Here is a 26,596-nt window from a genome sequence, read left to right on the forward strand (position 1 = left end):
TTTACTGTTGGTTTGATTTATTGTGTATTTTATCCTGTGTTTATTTTGTGTTTATCTTATTGTGTTTTAACTTGTTGTAAGCCGCCCTGATTGGAGGAAGGGTGGCATATAAATAAAAATTTTATTTATTATTATTATTATTTATTTTGGCAGTCTGTAACAGGCCTATTTTTCCTTCAGTTCCCCACTTAGGCTGTAAGTTCCTTGGAGCAGTGGCCTTGTTTTCTGTCTTTCTTTCTGCTTTTGGCTAATGAATCGTTGCAAAATGCCATCTATGTTAACAATGCTGAATAAATTATTCAGCAACAACATCAACAATAATCGAAAATATCCTATATTAAAAATAGCTTTAGCAAAGCAATACAGCTTAACACTTATCTCATCTAAAAGATCACATTACCAGGAGTATACCAGAATATTAATTAGGACAAGGTTTTCAACCCCCCCCCCCTTTAAAAAAAATCAAGATCATCCCATAATTACTCTGAACAAAGTTGCAATTTCAAAACTGCACTGCAGAATAGCACACTGGATTAATTATGCCAGACTGCAGCAATAACCTTGAATTAAAGCAGCACAACTTTCTATTTTAAAGGAACAATTGCCTTTCTGGTTGATGAAACCTGTCGTCCCATCAGGTAACAGACGTGACCAGGAAAGAGAGAAGCGATAATGAGTCAATCCAAGCTGTTTGATACATTTCAAATCTTCCTCCCACAGAGTATAGCTGCCACAAGCTACATCACCAGTCTGGTTCTTGAAAACCCGATCTCCTCCCTGATGGGTGAACGTGTCCCAAACACTGGGGCCTTTTCCATCTGCATCCCAGCCTCCTGATTAAAAAGAAAACAAACATTATGCTCTTGACATGGAAAATGACACACGATGAATGTAAAAAAAAAGCACCATCAAATATACTGGACAGAGAGAATCCAGGTGCCTTGTAAGCAAATCATACTGTTGACATCTTTAATTTTAACTTGATCTGCCTAAACTACAGAGTTATTGGTATTATGCTATGTGTTTTTTACTCACAGTGCTGTTTACTCCTTAAAGATCTTTTTTTTAAAAAAAACAACAACAGTTTTCACTTAAGGTTGAAATATGTGTCACACAAACATCTTTATTCAAACCCACAGGTTTATGAACGTTGGTATTAATTGTTCGCCAACATTTCCCCTCCCCCCCCCCCCCCCTAACCACCCACCAAAAAAGAAAGAAAAATTAGTACCTGAAAAGAGGTATAAGAGAGGAGGCATCAGGAATATAACAGTAAAGCAAAAAAAGAAAAGACCCTTAAACCAGGGAAGACTGGCAAGTCCCAGATGTAGAGGCAGGCAACAGATTGCTGGGACTGTGAAACTGACTGTCACTGCCTCATGAATTGTGTGTCCATCAGGATGTGCTTATGGAACATTTACATCATTGCAATTGTTGTTTACCTAAGTTAAATATTGTTATAAAGATACTTCTTTGTCTCTTGAGTAAATAAGTAGCATCTGCCCCTTCTGACTACAGAAATGTGAAACATTCACACAATGTCACAACTCCTATTTGTTTTGGAGGAGGAAGAGAAAAGAAAGAGATGGAAGTTAGTTATCTATCCTGTTTCTAAACAATGACATCATCTGTTCAATGACACCTAAGTCAGAATGGGATCAGAAATAATGACCAAATCCTGTTGGGGCATCACATTAATATAAAAATAGTCAGGAAACTGGTTGTGCTTTCTGACAGAATTATCCCTAGCTCAGCCGATAATTCTGCAAGCACAAATACAAACACACATACACACATTCACACTTTTGACTTGGTCGATATGGTAATCGTTGCCACAGATGAGCTTAAGATCATAGTACTCATTGTGCAATGGTCATACAACTCTAGTATTTAGATTCATTATGATAGCATATATTTACACAATGCTAAAAGTGGACAGAAGCTTGGCCTAAGTAATTAATTTTCTGAGATTTATAGACTATCAAATGATGTTCACTGTACTTATTCCAGTTTCAGATGGTGCACTTGTCTATCACCAATTTTAGCTCTACCTTGAATTTTAATATTTCTAAAGAGTTTTTAAAAAATAAAATAAAATAAAAAGTATTCAGGATCAGTACGGCAACAATTAAAAATTAAATGGGAGAAAATGACACATAGCATTTTCAGGACACAGAAATATCCAAATCAGTGGTGAGCAAAAGGTGGATTGGTAGATTTCAGGGTCATCTGATGTAGACTGAGAAGATATTTTACTCCTAACTGTTTAACCACATAACCAATAAATAATATACCAATGAGCTCAAAATATATTGCTGAAATGAAGAAAGCTTGAGATAAATCAAAGCAAGCACAAAACTCTTTGATAATTAACTTCCTAGTTTTTGAATTCTCTCTCTCTCTCTCTCTCTCTCTCTCTCTCTCTGTGTGTGTGTGTGTGTGTGTGTGTATGTGTTTTTGTGTGTGTGTGTGTATCTTTTGCACCAGGCTCCAGTGAATGGATACTGTGATTCTAGGAAGAAAATGCAAAGCAGATCCAGCAAGTGTGAGGTCATCCAAGCCTGGTCTAAGTAACATCAGCATGGGGGAAACTCTCACCTGACAGCACAGTAAGCTTGTATTGATGTAATGTCTAATTGAACCCCATTCAGATCCCCTGAATCCCATTCTGTGGAAAAGACCAGATATAAGTCCCATAAGTATGGCCCTGTTCAGACCGGCCATTAAGGCCGGCCTGGGGGCAGAGTTGGGGTGTCACGTCCATATGATGCATGCCCCGACTTCACCCCCCAGAGAGCCATGATGCTGTGCACCATTGCACATGGTATCATGCGCTCCTCCGGTGCTGAATCCATATGATGCAGCACCGAAGAAACGCTGCCAAGCTACGACACCAGCTATGGCGCCAAGCTATGGCGCCCTTTCCAGGGTGCAAAAAGGAAAGGCCGGATTGGGCCTGTGGTGTACAGTTGCTGCGGTCCTGATCTGGCTAAAGAAGGGGTGGCTAAGGCCGCCCCTTTGGGGCTGTTTGTACAGCCTCTTACTAAATAAGTAAGTAAGTAAATAAATAAATAAAGCAAGCAAGCAAGCAAAACCACACTTAAAAAAAAAGAAAGAAAAGAACCATGGGTGGTGGTAAAACAAATGACCAACTTAACTTGCTCTCTTGTATTACATAATACAACTTTATCTGTAGCATGATTTTGTTTGGTTGAGCACTATGCCTGCCTGTCAAGTTAGTTACATGGAAGGGGGACAAGTAACTAAGGAGTTGGAATGACATCAGGAGACACAGAATAAATAGGACTACATGAAGCAGAGAAAGAGGGGGTGGGGAAGGGTAAATTGACACAGGATTGACATTTAGGATGACAGCTCTCTTTCTTGTAACACACCGTTCTGTTCCAAGATAAGGAAGCATTCATCATTCATTTCTTTGAAAAAATATTATTCATAAATTCAGGTGGTTTTCAGTTTAAGGATAAAGTACATGAGTGAAAGATGCATGAGACCTATGAGATCCAACAGAAATAAAAATTAGAAATCATTACAGATTCCAGATTCCACTCCTCTATAGCTGTAGCCTTCTATTATAAATGATGACTGTGAATATAATTTCATTAAATTGGAATCTTTGTCAAATTTGTCTCATTTCTAACTGCTATTTTTAAAACTATGGTTTAATGGGGTTGGTTGGATCCTATCTGGGGCAAATATCTGATTAGTAAAGTGTTTTCCCCCCAAGTATAGGTGAGTTAAATGTAAAAGATTAATTCGTATCAAAGAGAACGTTTAGGAAAAGACAGATTCATCCAACAAACAGGCACTTATGGTTGTCTGGGATGTCCTTTGAAAGTCCTGACAGTCTGTTAGAAAGAAAGGAAATGCCATTATAAGCCATGGCCCTAGGCATGGAGAAGATGAATTAATGTAACAGCGCCTCTGCGAAATGTCTGCCTTTCGCTTAGACAAGCGTCTGCAGGGGGGAAAAAACGGCAAAGGTTTTCACCAAATTAAATTTTACACTAGGTTTTTGCAACCTTTGCATAATTTTTGTGTCCTGATACTTTAAAGATATTTCATAGTGATTTCAAAGTCTTTGTTAGAGGTCACTATTTAAAATGTCATTACGGGTTGCAATCATGCATACATGGAGGGGGGGAGCGGAGCCTGATTCTCCATGCATAGAGCTAGTGTAGTGTAAGAGACTGGGCTGTGAACCAGGAAATCCCTAGTTCAGATCTCACCTCTGCCATGAACTTGCAAGCTGGCTCCTTATGCAAGCCATTACTCCCTTGGCCTCAGCTTCTTTGCAATGTGGGCATGACAATATTGCCTTATCTTCTAGGACTACCGGAAAAATTACTGAGATAATATAGCTGAAGTGTGTGCTTAAAACCTTAAAAGCCTATTTTATTTATTTAATTTCATAGTGTCATGCATATACATGGCATTTTGCAACGTGAAAAGGGTTAAGGGTGTTTCCTGATCTGAGGATCTGGCATGCCACAACTCTACCATTTGGCAGTGGCTCAGACAGCAGATTTAGAGTGTCAAGAAAAGGCAGAAAATTATTAGCTTTTTTTTTGTTATTATATTTCTACCAAGTGGGGAAGAGGTGCTTGTGGGACTTTCTACCTCATATGTCAATATGACTTGGCTGGCCTTGGATGCTATACATATTGGCTTGGGTGAATGGCACCAAAAAAATCTTGGGCTGCATCCACACTGCAGAAATAATCCAATATGACACTGCTTTAACAGCCATTCTGGGATCTGTTTGTGAGATATTTAGCCTTCTCTGTCAAAGAGGCCTGGTGCCACTAAAAATCCCAGAATGCCATAGTACTAAGCCATGGCAATTAAAGCAGTGTCAACCTGGATTATTTCTGCAGTGCGGATGGCCTCTGGACTGGATTTTTCTCTGTAGAGAAGTAACAGCTAGGGGAGGAAAACAGAGGGGATAAACAAAGTGAGTGTGGCCACAGATACGTAGGCTAAGGCCCAAAACACACTACAGAAATAATGCAGTTTGAGATCACTTTACCTGTCCTCTCTGAATGTCAGGAAATTCTGGGAACTGTAGCTTTGTGAGACATTTAGCCTTCTCTGTCAGAGAGCTCTGATGCCCCAATAAACTACAATTGCCAGGATTCCCTGGAACTGAGCCAGGGCAGATAAAATGGTCTCAAACTGGATTATTTCTTCAGTGTGTTTTGGACCTTAACCACAGAGCAAGGGGTAAGTGTGAAAGGTTTTGTGAAAATGATGAGTTTTGGAGAGAGATTTGAGAAAAAAGAGGTGTCACTGAGAGGTGCTTCCAGACATATGGAGCAGTAAAGAAGAAAAGGAATTTGAGAGAGCAAAAGAACATTGAGGCTGATGAGTAGGCTGAAAATTGATAAGCAAATGTCACAGACACTGGGGTCTCAAAGTACACAGATGGGAAATAAGATTAGGTGATGGACATTATTATTATTATTATTATTATTATTATTATTATTATTAATTTTACATCAACCATGGTAGATCCAGTGGAATCTACTTCCCTTCTGTAGAATGCAAATGGAGAGCATGACCCCTTTCCATATCACATTCAGGGTAAATGCATGATATCTATCCCATCTTCCTTTGCAGACAGTGATAGTAACAGCAAGTATTCATATAGCACTATTTGTACAATTCATACAGATCAGATTGGGCAAAGAATGTTCTGTGGGCTTTCTTTGGCCTCCCTTTTCTGTGCCCTCCTCCCACAAGGCCCTTTGATCGCCATCTCGTCTTTGTTATGTTACCCCAGCTACTGTTTAAATTTATACAGTAAGCTACTTGAAACAGAGAATTGCAAAAAGCCAAGTCCCTGTTGCAAGGAGCTTACAATCTAAATTTTGACAGCTGGTAAAATGACAAAGCATATTTGTTACTAACTAATAAGCAGCAACCCTCAAACTACATGCTTCAGGAGTAATCCTAAGGACTCCAAAGGGAAAACCTCTGAGTAAGCAGGCAGAAGATGCCAAATTGCTGCCTTTCAAAAACAGTGGGATGCTGGTTTTTATATATATATAAAATAACTTTTGAACACAGATGTATTTAAACAGCTAATCTGCAGCACTGCATATTGTGCTTTGATCACAGAAATGAAAGTAGGCTAAAATTCTCCAGTCTTTATAAGAAGTAACATTTTTCAGAGTTTCCCGACTCAAAAAAATTAAAGGGACATTATGACTTAGAACTGTCTATAAATTAAATATCAGCTAGTCTGCAAGATTAATATCTATGTAATAGTTATACACCAGCCCTCAATAAAAAGAGTTTTAATAATCAATTAGTATAATAGAAATTAAAGATGGAAGAGACCTATTAGGAGGTCATCCAGTCCATCCCTTGCTGATGCCAAATTGCTCCCTGAAGTATATTCAGTACTTTAATACACATCTGTCTTATTAAATCTAAGTTTAATGCAAGGTTAAGCATATTTCAGACACTTCAAGCATTCCTAGAATATGTAATATCCCTTCCACAACTGGTCTCCTCATAGACTTTCAGTCACGTCTCATGTTCGTAACAGAATTTTATCATAGCTTGAGTGCTCCAATATATCTACGCAGGGTTATTCGGCAAATTGAACTTTAATGTGGGACAACCTTCAAAGTAGGTCAATTATTAGATCAAAGTGCTCTGAGTGTCTCTCAAGGTTCACGTTTTCCCGTGGTTCAGTGACTCAAGGCAATCGTATTTTTGTCAGCTCCTCAGAGCAGTGAAAGTTTTCTAACACATCAACTTTGACATCAATTAAAGATTCAATTTCTTCCTGTGGAAAGATTTAACTCTTCAATCCTTCACTATTCTGAGGAACAACGGAACAGTTTTTAAAGGAAAAAAAATGTAATAGCATGCTTTTTAGCAGTATTAATTAATTTTTAAAATAGTAGGCCCAGATTCTGAACATGCCATGGATCGCAGATGCCCTCGTGAATGCATCTCTCTAGTTTATTTCGTGCTGCGGGAAGGAACATGGCTTAGTACTAGAGCGTATGCTTTCCATGTTTTTCAGTTCTGGGATTGCCTGGTGGGCTTGGAAAGACGTCTTTCTAAACCTTGGGCAGCCGCTGGAATCTCAGAAAATCCTAAACTAGTTTGGCCAATGGCTTGATCCAGTACAATGCAAGTTCTTATTCTGTTCTTCTCTGGAAGATTTTAGTCTCACCTTCATGGACTGTCACCAGCATTCAGCTGTCAATACAGCAGTAAGAGAAGCTATATTATAACACATTAAAGCAGCAATAAAGTAGGTGTTTCCACTATTATACCCACTCTCAATGGGCACCATTTTGTCAGCTTTCTTTCCCATTTTCTGATCTTTACATATCATGTGTTCAAATGGCTGCCCTGAACAGAAATATAGGAATTGATGCATGATGGAGAAACGTGATTGCCTGAGTGGCAGGTACTTAACTATTGTGCATGGAAGTGAAGTTGTGCCACTCATGTTTTCTAGGGCTGTGAATCTTAACTTTATAGGTGGCTCAAGAATACATAATATGCATCACTTGCTAAACCAATAAAATATGGAAACTACCATGGGCTGACATAGACATTCTAGCTCACACGACTCTGTTATAGCCCAGCTATTCCTAGCAGACTATGTAGGGACTACCTGCTTCACCAATAACTTGTAAGAATGCAAAATACCTATTGTGATTTACTTATGGATTTTTTGTATTTCTGCTTTTTCCATGTACATGGCAATAGGAAAGCATGTGGGCTAACCAGCATAATCAAGTATTCATTTATTTAATAAATTTTATGACAGAATGTTGAGATGGATTGAAATTTATCAGTGGAATGCCCTTTGGTAAAACAAAAAAGGTCTGAATATGCTGATAAAAATTTACATTGATATCTCTGGGTTATAAGATTTCTGAAACTGCCCTTTGAGCTTACCCTGTCCATTCGTAGATCTTCAGCCCCTTTAGAACAAATAATTCACACTCTACTAAACTAGTAAAAGAACACAGTGAGAAATGAGATCTTCTGGAGTTGGATCTTTCAGACTACAAAGTAAAGCATGTAGCTGGATATAGATTTTCTTTCATTGGAGCCCTGCGTTCTTAATAAAAATCACTCAGTCATGTGATGTATTTTTCCATAACTAAAGAAACACAAAACAAATGGTATTTGTTTCTTTTAAGAACTAGACTAAATCCAACATCAATAAACGAATGTTGCTAAAAGGACCGACTCATTTCTACTGGTCTACACTACAAGGTTTACATTGCATGGTCTACACTAGTTGGGACTAGCACTGAATTTCCCCACATAATGTACAAACAAACTATACTTTGTTATTCTATTACTTGTTAACTATTTTATGTATTCAATAATTTCAACCATGACAAAAATATACATACTGTGCGCCCGCGCCATACACAAGCACACTATATGCAACTTCAATCTTACGCTAAAGACGTGCAACAAACATATGGCATGCGCGCTGTGCACCACTGCAAGGAAGCATCCCATTGTTTTCTATAGGGTGCAAACATATGCAGAATTCCCCTTATGTGGGGGGATCTGGAATGGATCCCCTGTGTAAGGGAAGGGTCCACTGTATTAAACTCCTTCTTCTCAAGGGCTTAACTCTGGAGTAAATGTCTCAGTACAAAGAAAGGTATAGGCCTGAATTAGGGAGAGGTAGTAAACAAAATGGCATCTTCATATACTGTATATGTCTAAACCAAAGATGCGGAATCTTAGACTTCCCTATGTTACTGAACTGTAACCCACATCATCCTTCACCCTTAGTCATGCAGTCTGGGACTGGTGGTAGTTGGAGACCAACCTTAAAAGTGCCATAGGGCCCGAACAGACAGGCCAAAATAAAGCTGCTTTGAGTCACTTTGGAGGTATGCTGTTTAAATGACACACACATCTTAAGAGGCCAGAAGCTGCAACAAAGCTGTGTTCCAGTCCTTAGGACTGGAGTGTGGCTTTGGCACAGCTTCTGGCCTCTTAAGATGTGTGTGTCATTTAAATAGCATACTTCCAAAGTGACCCGAAGCAGCTTTATTTTGGTCTGTCAGTTCGGGCCCATAGATTCCTCACTTTTGTTCTGAACAATGCTGAAAAAAATCCAAGTTAAAAGTAAAGGTTTGCTTCAGATGAATACCTAAACAAGTATCTAAAAGCCAAATTACAATTTTAAATGTTGGTACTGATGGCACAAACACTTTCCCAGAACTATGCAGTTTAAATTAGGCTCCATAGTTTCCAGCTGGGCTTGGTTACTAAGCCAATCATTATGGCTACCTGATGCTCTTCCTCCTGTAGATTTGGGCACGTGTGCTAAGTGGCAACCAAGAACCCCTCCCGTACCCTCACCTTTCCATTTGATGTTGACTGCTGTTTGATCAAGGGACACTCAGGATGGCTCCCTAGGAGAAGAGATAGTGGCAAGCATGGATGGAAAACAGACTACAAGATGCAGTATCAACATGGAAGCACAAGACCTTCCTTCTCTGACTACATCTGGGAGAAGGAAGTAGAACCAGTAGAGATAATAACAGAGTTAGGAGGGATCATCTAGTCCATCCATCATCAAGAAGTCACCATTCAAGCATCCCTGACAGATGGCCATCTAACCTCTGTTTAAAATTTTTTCATTGAGGGGTCTATTCCACACCCTAGGTTAGATGCTTCAGGAAAGAGTAATGCTTTCTGTGGTCCAAAACACACCACAGAAATAATCCCAAAAAAATTGAGACCGCTTCAACTGACTGGCTCTGTGCTAGGGAATCCTGGGAATTGTAGTTTATTGTGGTACCAGAACTCTCTGAAGATTTCACATAAAATTACAGTTCCCAGAATTCCCTAGCATTGAGCCAGGGCAGTTAAAGCAGTCTCAAAACGGATTACTTCTGCAGTGTGTTTTGGATCTGAGTTACACACACACACAATGTCCTATAGCCCTTTGGTGGTTATCTGACTGTTTCTAGGCAACTATTTCTTCACTTCTACAAAGAGGTTATAAAAATCTGAATTGGAAGGGTAAAGTTCAGCACTATAGGCTGATACTGGACATAGTTGATGCTAGGTCTTAGGACAGTAATTACACTGCAGACACTGTAACTTACACTACAGTGTAAAAGCAATAAAAAGGAGTGGCAAGAAAAAACTGAAGGGAAGAAAGAAAAACTAGCAGAGGAGTGTTGGAGAGTGTTAAAGGGTCTGCAGAAAACCCACTGTTAACTGTACCTTGTCTCAGAAGGTGGTAATAAGATATGGCTTCTGAAACCTATAAACAATTGCACATTTGAGAGGAACACAACTGGTGTTAAATAACATCTCTAGAAAGGAAGGAACAATCACCAAGAAATTGTCAGGCATCCACCAAGTGGCTATCACTTGGCAATTATTTACAAGCAAAAGTCAAGTTGTGTTGGCATGTAACTACAGAGAAAAGCCCGCTCCACTGAGTGGCATCTCTTTCAGCAAACTGTATGGAATCAGGTATTCCTAATGTCTATTCTGAATTCTTTTCGCTTGTTTCAAAATCTTTCCAGCCTCTTTCCAGGAAAGTTGCACCCTTTCATTTATAGACATCTGGGAGTTGTAGGCAGTCTATCTTATTACATGTGATCTGGAGATTCTAAAAGATTATTGACAAGGGTATGAGGTATATTTGCATGTTTAGAGTCCATGCCTATTATATAGGTAACTAGCAATGTTTTTCCGAATCAAACAATAACCCACTTGGGAGCATTTTGAGTCAAAACAAGAACTTAGACTGGCAATGCTTTGGGAATAACTCACAGGACACCAGATCCTGTTGTCACAGATTGATGAATGGGGATACGAAAAGTTTACGAGTGCAAAGTTACTGAAATCATAGGACTTGATCACATGGGGAATATTGGAGGTTTAACCAGAAATTAACCCATGAAAATCATGCAATAACGATTAAGATTTTCACACGACATCAACATCAAAGTGCCATTATCCCAAGAATAAGATGGCAATAAACAGCAACAAATAATTCACGAGGAAATCCTATGAATGATTAGTTGCTGTTTATTGCCTGGTTATTCCCTCGTTATTCCAGGGATAATGGCTCTTTAAGCATGATGTGTGTGAAAACCTTTAATCACAATTGCGCAATTCTTACAGGTTAATCACTGCTTAGACGCCTGATTTTTCCCATGTGATAAAGTCCATATAGGCTATACCTGAGGCAGTTCTCACACAATGGATTGTACATAAAGCAACATCAGTCTCAGTCCTGTTTTGAGGGATTCCCATCCACCTATTCCTTCTGTTACAAACACATAGGCTAGGAAAACACTTGCAGACACACTCCTTGACCCATTTTACATACCACAAACTTGGCAAGCCAAGATAATATGGCTGAGCATACACAGCAGCAAATTCCATATCCTTATCAGTACACAAACATTAAAAAAAATTGTGGTGATTTATAGATAAACCTTACCTTGGGTGTGATTATTAGTATAGGAAGGTGGGATATAAATGTTTAAATTAGTAACCCCCCCCCCCCCCCCCATCTTGGTCTGAATCCAATTGTTAGTCCCAACAAGTGTGGACCTTTCGAATCTGTGCAAATTATATATGTGCACAAATACGCAGGTTCTCACTGATTCAATATGTCGATTTTAACTGAAACTAACAACTAGAGTTAGGCTTTTAATTTTACTTTTATTCTATACCTGAAAATATAATGGGTGCAGCAATTCTTAGGTTGCAAGGGAGTGTAATTAATTCAAACTTTTTTCTACTTTTCTCTGAAGTTGGGATCCATTCCCACTATTCTTCAAGTGTTTTGAAGTAGGTTCTTTTGTTCTGCTGCTGCCAGAAGAAAGAAAAAAGTAATGGGAGAATTCTCCTCCAGAACAACATGAGATTTAGTGGCTATAAGTAATAATGAAAACTCCAGCTCAAGTACCTCCTTCTTCCTATCGACAACAGATAAACTGTTATTTCAGTCAACACATTTTAAGCACACACACACACACACACCCGCTACAAACTCTTCCCTTCTGCTACAAACTCTTAACTGAAGAAAGGTAAAAACAAAACGGGATACCTTCAATCTGATAGGCTGCTGTTGATGCTCCCCATGCAAATTGTCCTGGGAAAGAAGCACTTTCAGGATCCCAATTGCAGGGAGCAGGAGAGGTGAGGATAGTGTTGATGGCAGCTGCAGGATCCAAAGCCATGGTGTTGGAAAGATCCGTCTCTCTTTCGGTCTGTGAGGGCTTCCTTTTGTGTTCTTCCTTTTGCCCAAAGCAGGTTCTGTCGTCAGTCACAGAGAAAAGAAGAAATGAAAATTGGTCTTTGATCCACAGTAATAGGCCCCAGTACAGAGGGCAGTTCTTAATCTCCTGCAATTAGAAGGAGAACAAAGATGGAACAATTTCCAGTGACTCTTGTCTTGAGTAAACACACTAAAAACATATTCCTGAAAAAAGGCACAGATTTCTATGGTGGAAAGGGATATTTGTTATCTCTCTAACAAAAAGTCATTTCATTACATATGGAGGGGAGGGATGACAACAAGGGGTCTTTATTTCACATACTTCCATTGTCAATAGAAGAAACATCACACAAATAGACCTTGATCATCCCAGAGGTAAAACACAACATTTCAGCACATAGCCCCATGGAACAGACCATCCTTAAAAAGAAAATTAGTAAGGGTTGTCACCTTTTAATCTAGCAAACTGTGGACAGAGTATCTGGTCATGGTATGAAGGGAACAATATGAGTAGGGTATCAAGGTTATTGTTGCAGTTAATTACAGGTATTTAGTCAAATCATTTCCAGTATAAAATATAGAGTGGTATAACTCAATTCATCCCCATACCTGGGCTGTAGAGATGTTTAACTGTGAAAATGATGAAAGAGTAGGTATGTATACTTTTAAGGAATGTGCAAAATGGGTGCCCCATATAAAAGTCCATATGCAAAAAAGAAAAGAAAAAACACCTGATTTTGGATATACCCCAGAGGAGATAAAATAAACTGAGAGGCAACGTGTATTCAATTTTATTACCTTATAACGTGTGAATAAAAGAGGGACACATCCTTTTCTCTACAGCATAAAGACAGTTTTGGTCTAGAAAAGGAAGTGAACTAAAAGTACGTTATGTTTGTACAAAACAACTATCCACATTGTATTCTAGGGGAATATTACACACCAGGGCACTCTCCATTTCTTCCAGAAACTTTCTACCGAATGTGTACTTCTGAACTCTGGGAAACGCTGTCAAACAAGCAGCTGTGGGGTCATAAACAGAGACAAACGCCTCATGGAATCTTTCTCTTCTGTTATGGATAGGATTCCAAAAATAGGAAAAGACAGGTGGAAACCCTATCAGAGAACTCCATAAAATCTACAAATCACAGCCAAAGTGACCCTGAATAGCTCCATTTTTTTTAATGACCATCATGTAACTTTACTATAACTTCATAGTGTTTGTTATGACCTAAAAAGCCCTTTATGGCTTGATTCCAGACTCCTTATATGAGCCTGTGCAGATTATTCTTATTCTTATTCAAGATTTATTTATATAGACGCTGTAAATTTACACAGCACTGTACATGCAATCTATTAAGATATATGTGGGAAGGGCTTTCTCTCAGTCCCATCATTGTTAAAGGCATGATTGCTGGCCATATCTGACATTTGTAAGACAGATGCGCTAGTGCACAAAGCTTAACTGTACAGATATACTCCTGGCCACTGCTGGAACCGGAGCTTCCAGGGCCAGGGCTGAATCCAGGCATCACATCTCTAGTTGCATCTAGCAATTGGATTAGGTCTCTAACTTCACATCCATAACAAAATCCCAGTGTAGATGAGCCACTGAGCATTCATAGAGATACCTTCCAGCACAACAACACCTCTCGTCATTCATGCTGATGAGCTATTAGTTAAACTGAATGCCTACATTCCTAACCTAACTACAACAGTGGAAATCACTAGCGTCCTGCCCAACATATTAATCTGGGGCTTTTTCAGTGATGTGCTTTACATCAGATAAAGACTTGAGTCATCAAAGTCAAAAAAGAAGAACTATGCTTAAACTGTTTTTTAAAGAAGCTTTATCAGCTGTGCTTGCTACTCCTGGCTAAAGAGTTAATATATTATATTTTGTTGCTTCTTTTACTTACAACCTACATCGGGAAAATTACCAAAAAAATCACACCAAATACCTGTCAAAAACTATAGGTTTGGAATAATGATAAATGCACTAAAAATGTTGGTTGCCCTACCAGTAGCCAGTCAACTTTGAACATAACGTCCGCAACTGTTACCCCCCCCCCCCACTCGCACACCATAAGGAGTTTATGTCCTTATTTGTGACACTTCATTTCCCAGTTCTTAAAAAGAACATTTGGAAAGAAAGGTGGAAGCATTTTGCTTTCATTGTCTCTTCTGGTTCAAGACAACGATACTTTCCTCATACAGGACTAAACTCAAAGTCCTAGCTGAAACATATTTTTAAAATATCACATAGATGGCACCATTGCAATTTATTGTTCTATACTTTGTAAGAACTATTTTATAATACTGACAGTATTAAAATACATCCATTTGAGTCATTCTCTGGTCATTATTTGTTTATTGGGCTGCGGGAACAAGTACCTTTGGAAAAGGAGCAGGGAGAAAAAAAAGTCAAACTCTATTAAGTGAACTCCAGACTTGGACATATGTTTATTCCATGGATATTCTGACTTTGAAAACATTCACTGGAAGAATTTATTTGTTGGTTATATAAATCACTAGCATGTCTTACAACTGCTAGTTAGTGGCTGGGCTTGGTTTTGGCCAGCTTTCATTATTCATGTTTATTGTTTGCATTTGCACATACATGTGATCAGCAACACTATTACAATAAGGTGAAAGGGAGTCAACTCTTGTTCCTTAAGAATTTGTATAAAAACTATACAGTAACGTGATCTGCCATCAGATGGATTTCCCTCTGTTCTTTATGTGCCTGCTTTTGCTTTATAGCCCATCCTTGCCTTAAATGAACATCCATGCTTTCTCCTCATTTTGCCCTCACAGAGTAGGTTAAGTTAAGAAAGAGGCTAAACAGACCAGCATTAACGCCAGCTTGGGGCAGAGTGGGAGCATGATGTTCGCACAACCGCTCACCCCAATGCTGCCCTGACACTGGTGTCATGCTGTGCACCTAACCGCATGGAATGGGGCATTATGGTGCTCTGTTGGCACAGAGTTTAGATACCTGTACCAAAGGAGTGCCAAAAAGCTGCCGCTGCGACTGCAAGGACACCTTTTTGTGTGCTAAAAGGAATGGTATTTTGCCATTCTTTTTAGCATCTGAAAAGTGCCGGATTAGGCGTGTGGTGTGCAGTTGCTGTGCCCTGATCCGGCAAGGAAAGGGGTGTGGGACGTCACTCCAAAGGAGCAGTCTGTTCTGTCGGGGTCGTGGCACAATTTGAGTGCTGGTTATGACGTAAGCCCTATAAGGCTAGTTCCAGACTTTCTGACAGAGCAAGCTGTGTAAAGTCGAGGCTTTCATGGCCGCATCCATGTTTTTTGTGGGTTTTTCGGGCTATGTGGCCATGTTCTAGCAGAGTTCTTTCTGACGTTTCGCCAGAATCCGTGGCTGGCATCTTCAGAGATGACAGCCACAGATGCTGGCGAAACGTCAGAAAGAACTCTGCGAACATGGCCGCATAGCCCGAAAAACCCACAAAAAACTAAAGACCAGGCAGTCTAACCTGCCTAGGCTTGAGATCTGCAGGAGAGGCACTTCTTCTCCAGTCTCCACAGGTACTGTTATTTCAAAAGATCTTGTAGCACCTTTAAGGCTACTGAAGAAAAAAAAGTTGGTAGCAGGAACTTTCATAGACTTCAGCCTATATCTTCAGATGCATGTTCTGGAATGGAAAATCCAGAGACAGACTATATAAGTTGTTTGTTAGTGAAGACTTTAATTCAAATTCAAATTTATGTGTTATGGAGATGAGAAGGCAAGTAAAGTTTTAATGATGGTGCTTGGGGGACAAGGCAGCAAGATAGTTGTTGCCTACAGCAGGGAGAGTATAATATCATAGGAGAGTATTGAGATGTAGTGTGGAAAACAGAGAGGGAAACGATGAACAGGTCAAGTGCGCCCTGTATGAGGATGGGGTTATAGTGTTGACATGTATATTACATGCCAGGAAAACATATCTTCGTCATTATCTCTGAATTCTTCATCATGAACAGGTACAGGCTAGTGTTAGGTGCCAAGAAGGCTTTCATCGTGGTTTCTATAGTCTTGGCGTCCCTTTCTAGGATGTCTCAGAATTGCCTCCTCATTATTGTCATTGACAAGGCAAAGAATTTTGGTCTGACACAATTAGAATTTCAGAAATTACATGTCTCAACTCTTGTGAAATTTCGAGAACTGACGTATAGTTTGGGAGTTGGGACTATGACACTGGAGGCCAAGGTTCAATTCCTACTTGGCCAAAAACCTGCTGGGTGACCTTGGATAAGTCACATGCTCTCAGCCTCAGAGGAAAGCAATGGCAATATCCCCTGAACAAATCTTGCCAAGAAAATTTGTGATAGGGTTGCCATAGAAATGACTGAAGGCACATAACAACAAGAAGACAGGAATTATCGGGAGCTGGACAGAACTACTGCATATGAGTAGGGCATTTGCACTGATAATTTATAGACCCACTGACTATGTTGATGTGGATGTAAAGGATAAGTTTTTTAATAGTATGAAGTAACAAAGTAGTTGAGACAAGTATATGTTCTTGTATGGACACTTAATTGAATATTGGAAAGCAAGAACAATCACGTGGTGCAGCCAGGTTTATGAAAATGCCAATCAGAATGTCTACAAAATGCTTAATTGAACTAAGCTTCTGCTGATTGAAATGAAGGGCCTGATAAACAACATCTTTGGAGTGGGTGGAGTGAAGCTGTTAATGCATTGCTGAGAAAATGGTATTACTTCTGATCCTATTTAGTAGCTTCATTAATGTTTTGGAAGAGGGAGGAAATGGCAGATTAATTAAATCTTTAGATATCAAGAGTGGGAGGAGCAGAGACATTAGAAAACTGGGCAGAATCTAACATGCGTTCACCTTGGAAAGTGACAAACTACTACTCGAGTAGGATAATGGGAAAAAAGAAGTTAATGGGAAAACAGAAAGTACAAGAGGTTTGGTAGCAAAGAAATCTGACATACTACATGCTTCTAGTTCCATCCTTAACACACTACCAATTCCATAGTTTCCAACCAACTTTTTGATACACATCACATCTACTCAGAGCCAGATGACAATTCCAAAGTTATGGTTTTACAAAAAGCATTTCTCAAGCTAAAATATCCTGTCAGAGGTACGTTGATTGTGTATTTCTACATGGGAGGGGGTGGACCTGATAGCTTAAGGTGTCTTCCACATTTATGATTCTATGATCACCACAAATGTGTTATCTAATTTAATTTGGACCACTGATCACAAGTGTTTCTTTCTTTAGAAACACAATACAATGGCATATCAGAAGTGCAAATGGTATAACCAATGGTTATGTGCCTTCAAAGTCATTTCAGACTAGGGAGGTGATGGACATGAATCTGCAAGAACTGGGGACAGCAGTGGAGGAACAGGAGTATTGGAGATGTTTCATCCACAGGGCAGCCACAACTGGAGGGCAGTTAACACAACAAACAACAAAAAAGCCATAGCTTGGGTTTTCTTAGAAAGATTCATTCACATATATAGAAATAGCAGTAGCAAGTACATTTCTATACCACTTATCAGTGAACTAGACGCCCTAATGGTTTACAACATGTAAGCTAATTGCTCCCAACCAGCTGGGTAATCATTTTACCAACCTACAAAGGATGAAGGCTGAGTGGACCTTGGAGCCCTCCTTTGGGATCGAACTTACAATGTTGTGACTGCAGTACCAGCACTTAACCACTGTGCCACCAGGGCTCAACAGGGGCTTGCCTTTGCCTTCCTCTGAGGTGAGAGAGTGTGATTTAAAAGATCTCCAGTGAGTTTCCATGACAAGTGGGGATTGAACACTCTCTCCAGAGTCATCAGCCAATGTTCAACTCACTACAAGCGCACTGGCTCTTGATACACCTACTGTTCAAAAATTCAAAGGAACACCTGTAACGGACAGCTCTCTTAAAGTGCATAAAGCTACAATAAGATTATAAAACAAAACTGCTGTATAACACACAGCCATAAAGAAGTAACAATATGCATGCATACATACACACTTTTAAAACTACAGTCAGCCCTCCTTATAGGCGGGCTTGCCTTCTGCAGCTTTGCGTTATGCAGAAGGCAAACCCCTGCAGAATAATGGGGCATGTACTCGCGCCGCTCCCCCTAAGCGCCATCACAAGCATGCACCCCATTATTTCTATGGGGCTTGAGCATATGCTCTTTTCCCCATACGCAGGGGGTCTAGAATGGATCCCCCACGTATGTGGAGGACAGACTGTACTTATAAAACATGTCCAGTTACATCGTATATTTATAGTTAAACAACTCAGAGTCTTGGGTCCCATAATGGAGAAAAGGTAGGCCAACAAAAATAAGAAAACAAAATAAATAAAAATATAAACATTTCTTTGAAATTTATTACAAATTTGGGGGAATTTTCAAAGTCAAAAAATGCAGGTGTTTCAGTTATCTCTTTCTTCATACTCTCTGGCTGAAAAGTTAAAACACTCGTCCCTAAACTGCAAATCCCAGGATCCTACAAAATATTGCCATGGTGGTTAATCATAGTTCTGTAATGTGTATGTGACAGACGGACCTGGAACGGGGAAATATTTCCCACACCATCTTCTCTATATTCTGCATATCTGTAATACACCTCTGGCCCCCTCTTGTGTTTGTCAAAGCTTTGCTTCATCCCCCTTTTTCTACCCTCTTCCTCCTCTCCTAGGCACTGTTTGCTAACCATACTTCATGTGCATTAAGGTATGTTACTCAGCTCCACACTACAAATTCCCTGAAAGCACAGGTGTTCTCCACAAGTCATACAAGCCACCAATGCTTTATCTAAAGCAGCCTGCAAAAGAGTATGTAAAAAACTTTTAAAGAGTGTGTGAAGTATTTTCCATTCACTGTTTCTTCCTAAGAAACACTTGTTTATTGAGTGTGTCAATTTTTATCCTTCAAAACATTTAATGCATGTTTTTTCAAGCACCCTGTTAAAGCAAGATAAGTACACACCAGCAGTTTAATTTGACAAAGTAATCTAAACACCTATTTGAAATCTAGCTAGGTACTGACTTTTGGAAGGGAGAAAAATCATGCTTTCATTTTATTTGTTGTTCCAGTATTAACATGATGCACAGTGATTATGTTGTTCTGGAGAATATCGCAAGAAACATAGCTGCCCCAAAGACACGCGAATGGAATCAGAAAGAAGAAAGATCATTGAAGCTTCTTTTTGCATGGCTGATTTGAACACATAATGATAAAGGAGAGATAAGGATACAGTATTTAAATGGCTGTTGATATTATTATTTTTAAAAATATATCTTAAAGATTGCTGCTTAACGGTATTATAAAAAGTCCCTGGGATAGATCCAGTATCAATTCAATTTTAATTCTTTGATCTTTCATCCCTTTTAGTTCAGTTCAGAGACACTGAACAGTGATCAGTAAAGATGAAACCACAAGTTTATCCTCTTCCGTCCTGAAGATCTTGTAAAAACCACAAAAAGTTGAGTTTATGTGGTGAAACGATGGCTTTCTTAGTTCTCTTGGAAGACAGACCACCTCTCCATTAGAGCTTCTCTGAAAATGTTGCTGGTTATCTTGGACCTGTACAGCAGATACAGAGCTCTAAAAGTCCCTCTTTTGGCCTACAGCTCCCAGTGGGCGATAAGAGGAACTTCACCAACCTCTGTAGAAGAAGTATCAAAGTGGGGTAAATGCCTCTAATTCATCCTTGCAAAATATCCAACAAGCAGTGAACATTAGCTTGCGGCAAAGAGTAATTCCCTCTAAATTAGTTTTTCTGGATTGCTTGTTTTCTGTCTGCAGAATGTATCCTATGTGGATTCAGGATTCTCCCAAGGCCCTGAAGTTTCTGCCAAATGTGAGATTCGGGTCGCGGCCCCTGGTGAAGCTTACTTGCTATGCATCAACACTAAACTGTAACTGTTCACAGCTTGTCATCACACACACTGCACACACCTTATTTGTCCTGTTTGGAAATTAAGACAGAAATAGCTAAAAGGGCTGTGCCCAATCAAGGTGAATAAGGGGATTACACCTCTCACATTTAAAATGAGTTAAGGGATATTTAATCTAGCCTACTTGCAAAACAGAGTGGTGGGTGATAACTGTACTACAAGAACTAGGTGTGAAGAAGAAAGTTAAATACATGAATACTACACCCCATGAGTGTATTTTGAAGTTTAATCAATACATTATTGAAGTCTTGTAAAACGTAGAACTACTGCTCTAGTAGTTGAACTGGATGTTTGCACTCAGTCTTTCCTCTTGCCCGAGTCAAGTACCACAACACACACACACACACAGGATTTGGTACCCTCGTTTTTGCCTGGAGATGATACACAAAAACTGAAGATTCAGTGCCAGAGATCTAGCAACCCTAATACTATATACATTCCTCCAGAACTGATGAATTGAGATTCTAGAAATACAAACATCCCCTTTTCCGTTCATAAGCTCATGTGATCTGAAGCCTTATATTGCTTAATGGTTTGCTTAATCATCAAGGGCTGTTGCATGGTGAGACAGCTGTACGCAAGAAAAGTCATCAGCAAATTGATTTTCAGACAATATGCTTTGTTAATTGGGAGTGTAGCAGGAAAGGGATAGACCACATTATAAGTAGAACACTCAATGAAGAAGCCTGGGCCTGGTGTTTTTGCAGGACCTGAGTAGGGTGTTGCTGATGGGTTTGTTGGATGCACGGATAACGATTTTGTGAGTCACAGAGACCACAAAGAAACAGGTAAAAATTCCAGAGAATACACACATTGCTGAATTCACAGGACCTTTTCAAAAACAATTTGGGTGCAATTATTTCTTCTCAAATGTAGCTACTATGGGGACACTCCAAAACACATGTGTTAAGGAAGCATTGTCAGTATTCATCTCCCATAATTTGTTATTTAGAAAGCCTTTTCTTTGATTGTTTTGTGGTGACCAGAAGAGCAATTTCTGCTGTACAAGATTAGTCAGAGATCTATAGCCATATTAGTTATAAATTAAAAACCGATGGCCATTGATTAGTCAGAATTGGGTATTCAAATTCTTTATCCCTTTGCGTAAAACCTTGCTCACTAAACCCCATATATTTATTTACAGATAACACACACACATATTGTTGATCTGGATATTTCGTTGGCCTCAGTTAAGGTCTCTAATGCTAAGGGACAACGTAAAGTTCAGAGCCAAATCTGGATTCTAACAAATGTTCCAGTTGTAAGTATTGTACAGAGTTTAATTTATTAGAGTGCTCTGCAAAATTGGAAAGGCAAAAGTTCGTCATCACCACAAATCATCTGATTTAAAGTAAGGATCCCATTATTGGCCACAGCTTCCATAAAAAATGGTTCCTTACACAATTTACAAGTCTGGATTCCCCAATAAAATCAGTTTGAATGAATGGTATGGGCCAAGGTGCAATTGACGAGACATATTTGCTCACAGTTGAAATGTGAAACTGTTGGCAAAAACACTACTCTTTTTTTATAAAATGAGAACCAAGCACTGGTCCATTTGAACAGAGGTGCCAGAAATCAAGAATCCAAGGCTGACCATGGTGGATTATTTTAAATGGATATGTCCAAAAAATGTTAATACCGATAACAGAATGCCTAATGGTTTTGTAAGAGGATCTGGAGTCTGAACCTGTCTCTTGGATAGGAATTTGTATTATTTCATTGACATTTAGAAGATTAATTTAGTTTTGAAAAATAACTACAAGGTATATAAATAGAGGAGCCCAGCATGGTGTAGTGGTTTGAGCATGGCGACTTGACTCATGGATACCAGGGTTCATGCGGCTTTTCATCTGACCCCGCCTCATGTCCTTAGTCTATCTCTGTAGAATATCTCCTCTGTCAAGACTTTCTAGGTAGTTTTCAGTGAAAACTGTTCTCTATCCTTGCTTTTTGAAATTGGATTACATCTCTCTTAATAACATTTTCCATGCCTCCCTGTGAATATTCCTAAATTGCATTTATCATATTGTAGTTCTAGGAACACTAATCACCCTATATAAGCATATGGAATAATATGTATTCTCTATATATGAAAAGATACGAGTGAATGACTTTTCTTCATTCCATAAGGGCAAACAGATGCAATGCAACTTATCACTGACATTTACTAGCGTTATTTTATAGTCAAAACTCCAACCCCTCCCCCCCCTTTTTTTTTTAGTATGAAGGGATCCTTCTTAGCATTGGAATTACATTAACACAAAAAAACAATGCAACAGCTAAGGAGATAATGTTTTGGATCCCTATGATTTCTATAATTTTTATATACCTTTCCCCATACAATGTCCTTTGGTTTGGGTGGATGTATAGAAGTAATATGTAGTCTTTAATGGCTCAGCACTGTTAGCATTAACATAAATTTTCCTGAGAAAGGTCAGAAGTAAAGTGGAGGATGGATGGTGCTTGTCATGAATTTATATAATAGTATCTGCAGCTAAATTATTAACCATTATCAATTTGAATTAATACTTGTAACTTTGTATTTATATTCATTTATCAGATTTAGCTCCAGGTTGCACTGATGTTTTGGGCTTTTAGGAAAAATATCAAGGATGCCAGCCCCTGAGAGTCATACTGTCTCCAAGATCAGGGGAAACAGAGGACAACTGCTTGTCGCTAGGACTTTGTCTCTTCTCTATGACTTCCATCCATGTCAGGGCATTGGTTCTGGGTGTGCTATGCCTCCTGTTGGGCACATGAGTCCAACTGGAGATTTGTTAGTGCTGCCTCATGGTCTTCTTGGAGTCCTCAAAATCCAATATTTAGAATCATAGAATCATAGAGTTGAGGAGACCGCAAGGGCCTCAGTCCAACCCCTGCCATGCAGGAAATCCAGATCAAAGCATCCCGACAGAGGCCATCCAGCCTCTGTTTGAAGACCTCCAAGGAGGGAGACTCCATAACACTCCAGAGGGAGTGTTTTCCACTGTCGAACAGCCTTACTGTCGGAAGTCCTCCTAATGTTGAGGTGGAATCTCTTTTCCTGCAGCTTGCATCTTTTGCTTCGGGTTCCTTGTATTGTACTGGCCACGACATTGCCAGAACATGGTCACATCAAAATCTTCTTATGTGTGTTGTAGTTTGATGATACTAGATAGTTTGTTGTTACTCTTTGTCATAGACAGGATGAGGAAGAGGAGGATTGGGAGGAGGACATAGAACAAAGAGATGGAAATGGAGCCCTTATATTGTTCTAGTCACCTGTTTCCCCACATTGTTTGCTTCTACAAAGCCTTTCACCATGCAGGAAAGGAAAGACAGCTTTAACCAGTTTCCATGGCTATCATTTACAGCCGATCTTTCCATGCAGCAACAGTCAATGAGGAAAAAAGCATCCAGGATGAAGGGGTATTTTTTAAGTGGGAAATCTTAACTTCTGGAAAAGGACCTGGCTAAGTGATAATTCTTCCAGTACATCTTTTCTTCAGGTGTTCCTTTCCCCACATTAGAAGGGTCCCCCCCCCTTCATAACACTAAAAGAAGTTAGAAGACAAGGCCTAGCAAATAAGGACCCAACTTATGGAGGAAAGAAATGCATTTCTGTCTTCCATCCTGACAGAACAGATATGAGGGGAGAATGGAAGCCCGAACCCAACAACCACATGTATATGTGTTGGGCACTACTTGGCACCTTGCTTGAAATTTCCATCCAACATTTCCCACTCTTACTACATAACCCATTCCATAGTCCCCTGGCTCTTAGGGAATGAATATATGATTTAACCTTCATGGTGTCAGTTGTTCTTTGGAGGAGGTGAAAGCGGGTTAGCCTATGCAAGCCGTATGTATTGTTTCCTTCAAATGCCTGCCTTTTCTCCAGCAGTGGAGCTTCAGGCAGGTTTAAAAAATTAGAACAGATACATAAAAAATGCATATCAATAAAGCACACAAGTTAACAGTACCAAAGAATAAAACCAATTTAAAATTAGGCATTGAAAGGAAAAAATAAACCGAGACAGCACACTATTAAAATACTCTTTTTTAATAAAGCTATTCCTGTTGGAATGTAGACTGTCATGGCTATTCTGTCGCATGTTGGGACATATTAGAATTTCCACTTCGACATTAACAGAAATGGGTATTTAATGTCGCCCTCCAGGAGTTTCTGACTGTATATTGATTACTGTTCAGTCTGCCAGATGAAACAAACCAGAGCAAATGTGGTTCCACCAGTTCTCGTTGCAGGGGTGGGGGGCACTCCTCTTAAAGAAGAAGGGCACTGAAGTTTGGAGGTGCATTGGATCCACTGTTACATGAACACAAGTCACTACCTCAAGAGCTTTCTACCAATTAATATGGTACACTGAAGACCCTGCATACACCACACACTTTTAGGAGTTGGCTAGCAATGTCTTCCTGTCTGATAACTCCATGCTGATAACCTACTGCGGCACTTTTGACATCTTGAAAAAATGTTCAAAAACTCGTCAAGTTCAAAATGCATTTGAGAGCTGTACATATTGCTTGATGGGTGGCGACACTGGCAATATCTCACTGATTAATTCATTAGTCTATTTCAGAACAATTGAAAGTTCTGTGCAGTTTGCTTAAAGACTCCAAGGAAGGAGACTCACTACACTCCAAGGGAGTTGTTCCACTGTTGAACAGCCCTTCTGTCAGGCCTTCCTCTAATGTTGGGTGGGATCTCTTTTCCTGTAGCTTGCATCCATTGTTCCACCTCAACATTAGGAGGAATCCTGACAGTAAGGGCTGTTCGACATGGAAAACCATCCATCGCAGAGTGGTGGGTTCCTTCCATAGAGGTCTTTAAACAGCGGCGGATGGCCATCTTGCGGGATGCTTTGATTGAGAGTTCCTGATGGCAGGGGGTTGGACTGGATGGCCCTTGCAGTCTTGAACTCTACGATTCTATGATTCTAACTCCCAAATGAACTCATCTTCATCTGGTCCACATGGCTTTCTACGAAGTACAGTATTTAAAAATACTCCAAAGAACCAAGTACCAAATGACAGTTATGATGTTCATTCTTGATGAGATATCCACAAGAGGCCTAAGACATGCCTTCTTCTCAGCATAACCCTGTTGAATATATTAGGAGATTTAAAAGACAATGAAATAGAAGCTATATTCAGATGATGGTAGATATAAATGGAGTACTCAAAGCATGCTCTTCAGCAGTTTTTCAAACTTGCTTTCAAACCTGAACTGCCAGACATACTGGTAATTTGAATGCTGACAGTCCTGACTTAGCCCAGGCTGTGGAATTCCCTTCCATGGAAATGAGCCTGTGAGATGAGAAGGGTGAGCCTTCTTTTTCATCTAGCCCCAGCCTTTATGATCCAGGATGAATACCTGAAATATCTTGCATACCACGCAAGATTTTCTCACCACAAAATTGCTAAAAACACATTTCCCCCATGTCAGCTCATCTCAAAACACACAAGATGGCTGTTTTTGACATTTGCTGCTCAGATTGTCAGTGATGTATTGAGGTCTTTTACTTCAAGTCTCAAGTCAAGTCTCAAATATCAACCTTCATGTCTCAAGTAAAGTCTTAGGGCTTTGCAAGATAGTTTTAAGTCAAGTTTCAAGTCAAGTCTCAAGTCTGGGAGCCAACTTTAACAGAAAAAAAGGAGGTGGAGCAAAGACATTAGACAATGGGCTTGCGGTGAGAGTTGAGGTCTGCTTGACATCCTGTCACTGGAGGAGACTCTTAAAGCCTTTAAAGAGCTTTAGAAGGACCTTTCTGCCTCAAGTCCATTGCTTAATGCATTTGCTGTTCCCTTATGAGAAATGTAGCCTGTGTTCTGGGGGCAGTTCTTGCTTGCTGCTCAGAGTGAATGGCACCAGCAAGTTAGTGACTAAAACATGCAAGTCTCAAGTCAAGTCAAATCAGTGTATCATTTGTGCCAAGTCAAGTCCAGGTCACATCATTGAAGTACTGTATGAGTTAATTGACTTGAGTCTCCCTCATTGCAAATTGCCTGGATCTCAAAATCTTGAGAATTATCTGCTGATATGAGTCTGCCTGAGAATTACACAGCAGATACCCTGCTTCAGGCCCTTTCACATCAAATGTGAAGTAGATGTCTAGGAAAGTGGTTTTTCTGGTTTGGCACCCAAGATCCTGAATGGCTTCCCAAGAAATCTCAACATAGCTGGCCCCATCATTGGCCCAAAACAGACAGACAGACAGGATCAGCTTCTGGCTGCTTTGGGAGCACGGTGTTTAGACAACACATGGCCCTAAGCCATGCTGCCTTAGTCAGCCCGAAAAGGAGCAGATGTTTTCGGCTTCTTTCCACGGTCCATTTGGGACTGCGGCAGTGGGCACCTGCGGGGCTGC

General features: G+C 39.7%; 1 protein-coding gene across 2 annotated transcripts in view; it reads right to left on the bottom strand.

Annotated features, from left to right (window-relative positions):
• The window catches only part of LCTL (lactase like), a 99,840-nt gene that overhangs the window by 32,590 nt on the left and 40,654 nt on the right, over positions 1-26,596 (bottom strand). The window contains exons 2-3 of one of the 2 annotated variants that reach the window (XM_042468438.1): positions 12,104-12,312; positions 606-833 (exon numbers count right to left, since the gene is read on the bottom strand). In XM_042468438.1, coding sequence (XP_042324372.1) covers positions 606-833; positions 12,104-12,236 — 361 coding nt within the window. In that variant the 5' untranslated portion in view covers positions 12,237-12,312. Of the gene's footprint in view, positions 1-605; positions 834-12,103; positions 12,402-26,596 lie in introns of both variants that reach the window. The other variant, XM_042468439.1, reaches the window with a different exon arrangement.

The sequence above is a fragment of the Sceloporus undulatus genome, chromosome 5 (assembly GCF_019175285.1).
Source record: "Sceloporus undulatus isolate JIND9_A2432 ecotype Alabama chromosome 5, SceUnd_v1.1, whole genome shotgun sequence".
Taxonomy (NCBI): Eukaryota; Metazoa; Chordata; class Lepidosauria; order Squamata; family Phrynosomatidae; genus Sceloporus; species Sceloporus undulatus.